This window comes from Gobio gobio (assembly GCF_949357685.1).
Source record: "Gobio gobio genome assembly, chromosome: 17".
In the NCBI taxonomy this organism is placed as follows: domain Eukaryota; kingdom Metazoa; phylum Chordata; class Actinopteri; order Cypriniformes; family Gobionidae; genus Gobio; species Gobio gobio.
This window is the reverse complement of record NC_137110.1, coordinates 27049785-27062448: the sequence shown is the minus strand read 5'-3', so window position 1 is coordinate 27062448 and position 12664 is coordinate 27049785. Positions and strand designations below refer to the sequence as shown.

The 12664-nt window shown below is 39.7% G+C and overlaps 1 protein-coding gene across 1 annotated transcript in view; it reads left to right on the top strand.

The window, feature by feature from the left end:
- stx8 (syntaxin 8) overlaps window positions 1-12664 on the top strand; it is a 75012-nt gene that overhangs the window by 54189 nt on the left and 8159 nt on the right. Inside the window, exon 7 of the mRNA XM_079840138.1 lies at window positions 11835-11936. Coding sequence (XP_079696264.1) covers window positions 11835-11936 — 102 coding nt within the window. The remainder of the gene's footprint in view (window positions 1-11834; window positions 11937-12664) is intronic.

Genomic DNA, 12664 nt, shown 5'->3' with positions numbered 1-12664 from the left:
GATGATGCAAAATGGTGCGTCATCCAGCTGACTTTTGCTGACAAATAAACAGGAATATCTGAGCGCCCCTGATTTCTCAGAGAAAAGTATTGCAATTACACATGTTTTGCTATACACATGTTTATTTCCTTTGTGTGTATTGGAACAACACAAAAAAACTGAAGAAAAAAAATCAAATTTGACATAATTTCACACAAAACTACAAAAATGGTCCGGACAAAATTATTGGCACCTGTAACTTAATATTTGGTTGCACACCCTTTGGAAAAAATTACTGAAATCAATTGCTTCCTATAACCATCGATTAGATTAGATTAGATTAGATTAGATTAGATTAGATTAGATTAGATTAGATAGAATTGTATTATCCCGGAGGAAATTTGTCTTGGACACATACAGTCTGCTGTTTAAAAACAGATAAAAATACGTATAGTACATACATGACTATCACTCATACACACACACTACACACACGCATACATACATACCTGCTATACATACACAGACTACCATCAACCAACCAATTGCACACTGCCCTTCGAACTACACACCTAAAATTTGAATTAAAAACTGCATCACAGAGGTAACCCTCTTGCTTACTTATCATTTAGAGCTTTGATGGACAGGGGGACAAAGGAGTTCTTAAAGCGATTGAGCCTGCACTTGGTGTCTTCCTGAGGGAAGAAGCTGGTACTCAGGGTGGAGGACGTGAGTGGGGTCTGATATAATTTTTTGGGCCTGTCTGATGATTGTTTCATCAAAGACAGCCTGGAGTGTGGGATGCGGACTCCCATGATTTTCATGGCTCTCTGTGTTAGCCGTGTAATCTGGGCTTTCAGCTGTACACTGAGGTTGCCAAACCAAGCTGCGATGCCATACCCCAGAATGCTCACAATTACAGCATGGTAAAAAAGAAGCAACACTTTCTGGTTAACACCAAAAACCCTGGGCCTACGAAGAAAATGTAGTTGCTGTTGGACCCTAATACATTTTCTACCTGAACACTCCATGTCAGTTTACTGTCAATGTAAATGCCCAAATATCTGTAAGAGTCAACCTGGGCTATATTCTGATCATTGATGACCATTGTTGGGTGGGTGGTGACCGATGGATTTGGGGTCAAACACCATCTCCACTGTTTTCTCAATGTTAAGCTTATTACACCTCTCACCCGGAATTTTGGACCACTCTTCTTTTGCAAACTGCTCCAGGTCTCTTATATTGGAAGGGCGCCTTTTCCCAACAGCAATATTAAGATCTCTCCACAGGTGTTCAATGGGATTTAGATCTGGTCTCATTGCTGGCCACTTCAGAACCCTCCAGCGCTTTGTTGTCATCCATTTCTGGGTGCTTTTTGAAGTATGTTTGGGGTCATTGTCCTGCTGGAAGACCCATGATCTCGGACGCAAACACAGCTTTCTGATACTGGGCCCTACATTGTGACCCAAAATCCTTTGGTAATCCTCAGATTTCAGTGTCAGAGGCAGCAAAGCAACCCCAAAACATCTTTGAACCTCCACCATATTTGATGGAAGGTACTGTTTTTTCTTTTCTTTGTAGGCTTCATTCCATTTTTGGTAAACAGTAGAATGATGTGCTTTACCAAAAAGCTCTATCTTGGTCTCATCTGTCCTCAAGACGTTTTCCCAGAAGGATTTTGGCAAACTGTAGTCTTGCTTTTTTATGTCTCTGTGTCAGCAGTGGGGTCCACCTGGGTCTCCTGCCATAGCGTTTCATTTCATTCAAATGTCGACGTAAAGTTCGCGCTGACACTGATGCACCCTGAGCCTGCAGGACAGCTTGAATTTCTTTGGAACTTGTTTGGGGCTGCTTATCCACCATCCGGACTATCCTGCGTTGCAACCTTTCATACATTTTTCTCTTCTGTCCACGTCCAGGGAGATTAGCTACAGTGCCATGGGTTGCAAACTTCTTGATCATGTTGTGCACTGTGGACAAAGGAACATCTAGATCTCTGGAGATGGACTTGTAACCTTGAGATTGTTGATATTTTTCCACAATTTTGGTTCTCAAGTCCTCAGACAGTTCTTTTCTCCTCTTTTTGTTTTCCATGCATAGTGTGGCACACACAGAAACACAATGCAAAGACTGAGTCAACTTCTCTCCTTTTTATCTGCTTTCAGGTGTGATTTTTATATTGCCCACACCTGTTACTTTCCCCAGGTGAGTTTAAAGGAGCATCACATGCTTGAAACAAATGTATTTATCCACAATTTTGAAAGGGTGCCAGTAATTTTTTCCGGACCATTTTTGGAGTGTTGTGTGAAATGATGTTAAATTAGCTTTTTTTTTCATCTGTTTTTTTTTGTGTTGTTCCAATACACACAAAGGAAATAAACATGTGTATAGCAAAACGTGTAATTTCAATACCTTTCTGTGAGAAATGCTTGGCCATGACTGTATATAGAAAGCTGAAACATTGTTAATTTACATATAATTCTGAAATTGTAGCAATAGAAAACTGGTTGAAAGTCAGCAGACTTATTTAAGCGCATATTAGTCTAATGTAAGTGATATGTATTTATACTAGTGATGAACCAATATAATTTTTTTTTATCGAAACATTTCATGTTCTCAGGTGATAAATTATGCCAGTCGTAGTAGAGTTCTTCTGCATGAGCTGCCTCTCGAAATTTCACATTCTGTGCACAAAACACGAAAACTGACGCAGACACTGTTGCAATTGTTAAAATAAACTGTAATGGCCTGTACTGGTGTATATTGAGTCTACAGAAAGTAATAGACAAATACTTTTAGGAATTATTAAATGTAACAAGTCACTTCACCTTCCTATAAGATGATAGCAGCCACAAGCTGGCCTTTATAATAGGAAACTCATTAACAGCTCAAATACTTTCTCCCTGTAAGTGAGGCACAAGAGCAGCCCATAGCGTGAGACATGTTCTGATAACAGAGACTAATTTATAGGAAACAGATTTGAATGCTGAGGAATCTCCAATGAGTCACTGCTGGAAGACTCTGTTTTGGGAATAGAGCGGGAACTCTGGAATTGCTTGCTGTAAGCTGAGAGAGACAGACAGAGTGGGAGAGAGCTGGCAGTGAGGACAGGACAGGACACGGATTGTCAACATCCACCCTTCCTTTGCATACGCCTCTAGGAAGGATTTGCAGTGACTTTTTCAAACGATTGGCAGTTAGCGCTTGGAAAGGCGGCTCAGGTCCAAGAGCAAATCACTCCCCTCTATTATTCCCAGAATCGGAAGTGTCCCCTTCCACATTACAAACAGGTACGGAAATGGACCTGTTAACTGCTTTGGATTATCCTTGTGAAAAGCATCTGGCGGTGAATGAAAGCTAATCAGGACCGGTTGTTTAGAGAAAGACGGTTGCTCTAATGGGTCTGAAGGTGGGGCAGCCCAAAGTGTTTGAGATGACGGCAGGATGGTGAGAAAGAAAATGCATACATGAGGTCATATGCGAGAACATCTGTGTCTGATTGGTGTCTCTCTCTGAGGGCTCATGTTTTTACAGCATCACGTGCAGTGTGGACATTAGAATATCCTCAAATATTTATTGGTGTGTGTGGGCCAAATTTCACACTTCTGTCCCTCATGAATGCCTAATATTCATGAATGTACATATATTTGAGTAAATGTTGTTTTAGGTCAAGCATAGAACATACTCGCCTCTTTATATGAGACATCCATCCATCCATCCATCCATACATACCAAACTCATGTGGTGCAATCAACATTTACAACGATCAGGCATAACATTATGACAGGTGAGGTGAATAACACTGATAATCTCTTCATCATGGCACCTGTTAGGGGGTGGGATATATTAGGCAGCAAGTGAACATGTTGTTCTCAAAGTTGATGTGTTAGAAGCAGGAAAAATGGGCAAGCGTAGGGATTTGAGCGAGTTTGACAAGGGCCATATTTTGATGGCTAAACGACTGGAAATGTCAAAGCATCTCCAAAACTGCAGCTCTTGTGGGGTGTTCTGCAGTGGTCAATATCTATCAAAAGGGGTCCAAGAAAGGAACAGTGGTGAACCGGCTAACTGATGCACGTGTGGAGCGAAGGCTGGCCCGTGTGATCCAATCAAACAGATGACCTACTTTAGCTCAAATTGCTCAAGAAGTTAATGCTGGTTCTGATAGAAAGGTTTCAGAATACACAGTGCATCACAGTTTGTTGCGTATGGGGCTACATAGCCGCAGACCAGTCAGGGTGCCCATGCTGACCCCTGTCCACCGCCGAAAGCACCAACAGTGGGCACGTGAGAATCAGAACTGGACCACGGAGCAATGGAAGAAGGTGGCCTGGTCTGATGAATCACATTTTCTTTTACATCGTGTGGATGACCGGTGCGTTTGCGTCGTTTACCTGGGGATCACATGGCACCAGGATGCACTATGGGGAGAAGGCAAGTTGGCGGAGGCAGTGTGATGCTTTGGGCAATGTTCTGCTGGGAAACCTTGGGTCCTGTGATCCATGTCGATGTTACTTTGACACGTATCACCTACCTAAGCTTTGTTGCAGACCATGTACACTTTTCATTGAAACGGTATTCCCTGTTGGCTGTGTGCCTCTTTCGGCAGGATAATGCGCCCTGCCACAAAGCAAAAATGGTTCAGGAATGGTTTGAGGAGCACAACAACGAGTTTGAGATGTTGACTGAGATCTGGGGAATTTGGAGGCCCAAATCCAATCGAGCATATGTGGGATGTGATGAACAAACAAGTCCAATCCATGGAGGCCCCACTTTGCAACTTACAGGACTTAAAGGATCTGCTGCTGACATCTTGGTGCCAGATTACCCAGCACACCTTCAGTCCATGCCTCGACGTGTCAGGGCTGTTTTGGCAGCAAAAGACAATACAATAACCCAATATTAAGAATGTTGGTCATAATGTTATGCCTGATCGGTGTAGAAACATGCAGAAAAAAAACGGAAATAATATTATAGAGAGGAAGTCCTCAGAAATTCATGAATGTCGCTCTCTTAAAATGTCAAATAATTCAACTTTTTTCTTTTACAATTCACGGTGTAAGAAAAATATGTTGTTACTTATGTAACTTGATGGTTACACCACGATATTATCATTATATTTTATTTTCTTTAAAACAGCATAATTATTGCAACACTTTTTTTGTCATTTGCCACACACAATTACATATCTTGCATACTCTATACACATTGTCTGTGCTCCACAATATGGGTTTAGAGGTTTATTCGGTATAATAGGATTTTAAATAAACAGCCATTTCTTGTAACAGGCTCCGCTTTGTTATGTGGCTGATAGTTGCAGCCCGAGCCAGAGAAGGCAGCTGTCATATCTGTGCAAACATTGAGTTCGGAAATGGAGAATTATGTCACTGGAATGGCAAGCTTGTGTGAGGGGAACCGGCAGGCAGGCAGGCCTGTTTTCCCATGAGTCCACTGCTGCCAGTAGAGAGTTACTGAGCTGTTATGAGAGACTGAAGCTAAATCTTACCGTATGTTTTGGGCACTTGCTTCTGTCTGTTATGTCTGTTTTTCTTTGACACTCTTGAATACTTTCTCTCATTATGTGTCTCATCTCCTCCATTTATCTGCTGTATGTCCTTTCCACATGATGCTTTAAAATTTTTGACATGATTTCCATGCCATTCATGGTCTCTGGACCCCCTGGTGGACACGCTAATTTTCTCTTACCACACGCACAGCCTCAAGTTAAGCCATATGTGACACAGTTCTTTGTTTCTAAGGTTTTATGCCTGAAGCAACCTGAATTTGCAGCTTTTCACAGTCTCAGCTCAAGTAAATAATGTCCTTAAAGGCCCTATCAACAACCAGTATTAAGATGTGTTTTGGTCGATCGGATCATCACGAGTAGACGAGGGAGACCCATACCCGTTTACACATGGTGTTTTAATCTCTTTTGTCCACTTTCGATCACTTCTGTCCTGATTTCTTCGAGCGGAGGAGGGTCTATGGGTGGGTATATGTATGATCTTTCAATCTAATGGACAAAATAGGCTTGTGCAATTTACATATGAACCCACCCCGAAGACGACGAAAAAACATACGGAGAGCACCAGCTTTAATTTCTGCTCTGATAGCTGCAAAACAACGCCGAACTCTGAGTGCATGTTAGAAATCTGGAATAATGAGAGAACATTGTGCTTGGTTCGTTTGTCTTCTTCAAACCAAACTTGGGTCTTCGGCCGACAAAGTTTAAATACTGTCTGGCTAGAGCACTTCCCATAATGTTTACTCATTAGGTCCATAAGCGGAGAGAAGGCAGTCTTTTGTGGCTATTCAAGTGCGTTTTCTACCTCTGGAGGGGTAGTTCAAAATGTTTTAGACCCTGTTTACACCTGTATTTAGGCTGCGTGTCCACCAATGGACACCAATGTTTTCATCTGGCTGAAAACGTCTCGCTGTGAGCGCTTGAGAGTGGTTTGGCAGCGCAGCGTTTTTTTTTCAGTTGAGACTCTTTGCTTGTTATGATACGGAATATCTGCAGAAGTGTTACTAGTATCTCATTTCACAGATAGTTTGTTTCTGTATTGATTCTATATAAAAATGTCGATACAAAGTAAAGTTTTGCTCTGGCTCTTGTTTTAAATCTGTTTAAATCTGTTTATTATTCATCTGTTGACGTTGTACAAGCAGAATGTGGTTGGTTGGTGTTGTATTTGTCCCGTCCCTCCTCCCCTGTGATTGGACGGCTGCGTAAAAAGTGACAGTGATGAGCACTGCGTTTTACTCAAAGTTGAACATTCTTCAACTCTTGGCGACCGGTTAAAAACGCTGAGCGCTCAGTTACACTCATTCCGTTCTAAAAGTGCAACGCTCCCATTGAAAATAATTGAAAAAATACGCCAGCCGTGTGAAAAAACGCTTTGGTGAACAGATGGCCTTAGTGTCATCCATTTGTGATCCGATCGACCAAAACGCATCTTAATACCAGGTGTAAAAAGTATGTTTCGAATAGTTCATCCAAAATTCTTCTCCACCCTCATGTTGTTCCAAATTCATACAACTTTCTTTTTTTTTTGTGCTGAACACAAAAAGATACATTTTAAAAACTCTTTTTCATGCTCCATGAAATTGCAGTGTATAGAAGACAAAGCTTTCAGTTTCCAAAAAAAGACGGTGCTAGTGCAGCCAGAGAATCGGTGCAAAACCGTTTATGTCAGTATTCACTGAAAGTATTCTGATATTCACCATAGCTCTGGTGGTAGTGCAGCCAGTGTGCAGCTCATGGGTATTAGTGCTAGTGCAGCTAGAGGTAGTGCAGCCAGAGAATCGGTGCAAAACAGACAGAATTTATGTCAGTATTCACTGAAAGTATTCTGATATTCACCATAGCTCTGGTTTTTGTTTGATAATTCATCAGAGTAGAACTTACTCATGAGAGTAGAAGTAGAGATGTTCGATTTGTAGCATGGTGTTAGCCAAGCCAAGCTCATGGGTTCAATTCCCAGGAAATGTATGTGCTAATAAAATATAGCTTGAACACTTTAAAGGGATAGTTCACCCAAAAATGAAAATAATCTCATCATTTAATCACTCTCATGCCATCCCAGATGTATGACTTTCATTCTTCAGATGAACACAGAGATTTTTAGCTAATCAGAGCGATCTCTCTCAAAGACAGCCCCAACTCTGATACAACATACTGAATCTGAATCTGGGCAGACTGCAAAAAACTCAAAAACTAGCCCAACAGACGTTCACCATAAGAAAGTCACATCTGGAGTGGCACGAACGTGATTTTTTGTGAACTATGATCCTTTTTTAGTTGCTTTGGATAGAAGTGCCTTGTAAATGCATAAATGTAAATGAATTATGAATGATTATTTTGAATCTGCTCTTTTCAGTGTGTTAGTTGATCCGGTTCCATCACACTAGTTTCATTTTAGCAGCATATGTGTTTTTAAAAGCCAATCAGAGATCTATCTCTCACCAATGGCCCAGCGCTGATTCTACATGTTGAATTGGCCAAAAAAAAAAAAAAAACACTGACAGTGTCCGACTAGAGCCAGCGGTGCGGGACACACCGAAAAAACTAAGCCGGCCTATTAAAAAACGGCACAACGTTTCCCACATAGCTTGTTGTGTTCTTGGCATCAAAAACTGCTTTTGCCATAGTAGTGGGATCTTCTTTTTTGTGTTTACGGACGTGACGTAACTACGCATAGATACATTACCTCAAACTGACATTTCCAACAAATCCCACAGACCCAACAGCTCAAATTATTAATCTTTTTTTTAAGCTTACCGTTGCGAATCAAGGTATAGGGAGAGATTTGAACACTGATGTTTTATGTACTTGCTGAATTTTTTTTTTTTTTTTTTACCACAAGAAAAGTTATATACTGCAGCTTTAATTTGTATTGAAATTGGAACATTATTTTAATGAAACTGAAGTATGTGTTTGTTACAGGGTGATATTCTAAAGAAGAAAAGTGAAAAAACTTTCACTTTTTGACCTCCGACTGCATCTGTCATTTTTGACCGTAATCAAAACTCTGCTGCCAAACTGGCTTTCGGCCTTCTGAAATGTGTTCAAATCTCCAAGAGCTGCCAAATTAATACTCATGAACCTGTTCTTGGTCTATAGCGCAGCCAGGAAACCTGCACCTCCATCCAACCACATTCCTCTGGCCAGACCTCTGCGGTCATGTGTTCTCCCCATCCTTGTGGAAATACTCCAAAGCTAGATATAATTAACGCTGTTATAAATAAAAATAATAATATATTAAAATATAAATTGAAAAGTAAATATAATATAAAATTTTATTTTTATATAGATATTTTACCAGACTTCCACAACATATTCATATTCTTTGCATGGATACAAGATATGGTATCTTTTCGCTGTACAAATTTACAGGTCAGAGTTTATAAACTTAAATTAGATACAAAGCAAAAGACGTATCTTTTTCATCGAGATGAATTGGAAAACGTGTCCCAATCAACCTGAATTCACCCTATGCTTTTTTTTCCACTGTCCTTATTCGCATGTGTTTAAATGGAAATGAATAGAAGTCTGCTTTGACCGCACATTCACCCGTGGTAAAATCACCGTAATGCGTTTCAAAATATGCCTTGATCTGCGGTTCTTAGTGGTGTTGTGTTTCCATTGGTGTTTTTTGGCTTCATTTTGGTTCTTGATTTATATCTTTTTGTACCTATCAGCTGACACGACACATTATATACATAACCTTTGGTCCTTCCACTCTTTCCACCAATAACAGTAATGCTGTGAGTGACGGCTGTTTTGGCTTCTGTATCAGAGTCTGAAATGTGTTGGAGATTCTTCTTCATCAAGATTCATCAAAACAGCTTGTTGCACAGTGGAGCAAGGCTTATTTGAGTTGGCAGACTGATGGCAGCAAGCAGAAGAAAAAACGTACAACTTCCCGTTTCTACTGAATTACATCCAGCTCGCTGCTTCTTGGTATTGAAATTCTATCAGTAAGCTGCTCGTTTTTACAGTCATGGTTTCTGTTCGAGTGTGTGTTCTGCTCAACCTCAAAGTCCATATACAGGTCAACCTGTTCACTCTTGCTTTTTGTTTTAGCTAATTTGTCATTAATCTCCCTTTTCTTTCTCTTTTATTATTTCCTTTTATTTCTCACACTCTGTTTTATTTCTTTCACTCATTCTCTTTCTACTCTGGAAAGAGCCTTTCAGCAAGGTTAGTGTTTTTAAAGGGAAAGCCACACAGCTAGCTCTACACCAAAGCAAAACGGAGAATTAACTTTTTTATTTAATCATAAATAATACTGTATTGGACATATTCCGTAATGATCCGTGATATTTTGTGCTTAAGTTATTATTATTATTTTGTCTTTCCATTTTATCAGATGCTGCATTTTTTTTTTTTGCTCTGAAGTTCACATTCTGCTCATTTCAGCAGCTTAAAGAAAATGAGAATATGCTGTTCAGATGGTGGTTCGACAGTATTTCTCAAGCGTGTGATACAAAGTTAATGTACCAATGCGCATAATAGATTTAGACTTAAAAATGGGGTTGGAAAGTCTCAAAGGATTCTCAGCAAACTCAGTCAAAGCTCTAAACTCACCACACTGCAGTACATTTATGTGTTTTTTAAGGTAATTTTACATGTTGTGCCTCTCTTATGTATGAACACTTTACATAAACACAAGAAGAGGTATGGCACATGCAAGCAGAGTTTTGTATTCCATGTTGCAATGTAAGTGATAGCTATTAAATAACATTAAGGCTAAATTCCTTTTGATTGGTTGTGAATAAAATCACCTCTAGTCATATTTAGCTTTATTCGATGGTAAAAGAAAAGTCTGGTGACAGCATTTCATCCACATATTAAAAACAGTGTCATCTTGAGTGACAATGTCCATGTTCAGTAATAATTGGTGTTGTCCGGTATGTTGCCCTGTTGAAATAGGCTGATGGCTACACCACACTGTCCTGGGAAATTCTCAATGGCACACTGCCCAATGATGTTCAGTCCCTACTGTCTTATATTTTCTAGGATAAATCTGACCTCATAAAATTGAATTTATGGTGGATTAGTTTCAGGACTCCAGAATAGGCAGAAAAACACAGCAAATCATAATACAGATGGTTAGTTATTTAAGTACAGTATAGCACAGGTCTAGTGATAGGTAGTAGTACAGTATGAAATGTAGAACATTTTATTTGTATGTATTAATATAGTTTATTACAGGTATTTTTCATTGCAGGTCCAGTTTAAATGTGAATAAAAAATCTTACTTCGTCATATTTGTGACGCATTGTGTCCTGATCTGTTCCCTCAACTCTCCTGTCTTTTTCTACCGCCTTATAAAAGCACAGAATTGAATTGTGACATTCATCAGAAGGAGTGATAAGGTGTCTATCTCTCCAGATCTTCTAGAAAAAAATTCTCCAGTGGATTATAAACTTTAGTACTTCAGCCTACTCTTTCTTTCCAGGAAATCTAAAACTTTTTCTGTTTGAATATTTTAGTAATTTAATTTAAGTACTAATTAGGGGTCCAAGAACCAAAGCTGCTGGAATCATTTGTGTTTGTTCTGATGTTCTTCTTCCACTTTATGTATTTATTTGTTTATTTTTTGCTCTAAAAGATCTCTGGTGTCAGTCCATAAATCCCAAAGATCCCAAACTCATTATCGCAGTAATCTTCATAGAAACAAGCCCTTTTTTTTTTTTAGATGACTGTTAATGACTCGGTGGACCTGTATCCTGAAACTATATGAAACGTCTTACACTTACCCATCAGAGGATGCAAGAGTTTGATCAGGAAAGTTTGGAACAGATCTTGTGGGTGATATCTTGAACGTTACCATATTCTAAGCATACATGCCACATTTCTCCAATTTTATGGAACTAGGGGGCGCTATAACTTAAGGAAATCCTCAAAACTGTGCAACTGTGATCAAAGAACTTAATCCACAACAATTGCATCCACATGATCAGTTTTTTTCAAGTTTGTAATTGCACTCCAGTCTGCTTTGGACACAAGTTGTTGCCGCTTGTGGCTATATTTTTGTGGTAATCATACAGAAGTTGGCAAACATTGATCTACTAATACAATTGTTAAGGCCTCAGATGGTGTGCGGTTTAGCCACAGCTACCAGCACACACGCAAACCACACATTTCTGGCCACTATAAATCCCACATACATACCACTAAACGACGACAGGAGATTGCTTTCACATATCGCCTGCTGCTTTCTTTCTGTGTACCACTCTTTCACCCTAGGATCATGCACTAAGACTGTTTTTAATATTTTCTTGCATTTGAAAGTCTTGGAAGTAATTACAAATGATGATCTTTTGTACTGGCTTGTTGTGTATTTCAGAGATCATTGATGACCTTGCTCAGCTAGTGGACAAGACGGACGGCCGCATCAAAAACGAGACGCACAGAGTGAAGCTGTTGGACTCCAAATCCACTTCATGTGGTGAGTTTTCTGCCACTGTAGCCCTGGTTTTATGTACTCCGCATCAAAAGCCCAGCAACAATAAGCCTGTCCATCGTTCAGATTTACGGCCATCTCTCTCTCTCTCTCTCTCTGTCCCTTTTCTCCTTCCTACTGCATCTAGAGCAGTCTTCAGAACTCACGGGATTAAAGCCCACTGCCTGTAAATGGCAAAGTCAGATCTGCACATTATGGTCGGTCTCAGTGCTGTAAGCTCGTACAGGGCCATCTGCATGTGATCTGTGAGATTGTTATTGGAGCGGCAGTAAAGGTGAGATCAGGCTGAGACATTTAGAGAGGTCATTTACACAGATTTCTGGGAAGTTCTGCAAGACATTATTTTACATCTGTATACTTCAGAGTGCTTTGGTCTAATTTTGTCTGTTTGTGTTTTAGAGATAATTACAAAGATTACAATTTCTATCATTATTTACTCTCCCTCTTGTTGTTTCAAACTTGTGTGACTGACTTTTTTTCTGTGGAACACAAATGATGAGTTTTTGAAGAACATGAGTGCTCTTTTCAATATAATGCTGACTAGGGCTGTCCAACTCCAACATGACATTAAAGCACAATTCATTTGCACCATTAATTAATTTCCATATGATAGCCTTAAAGTCAGCATGAAATATAAATTCACCCTAGCTATTTCAATGCATGTTATTGACTGTGAAAAATTCATCCTTGAATGTTTCATTTGCATCAAAATG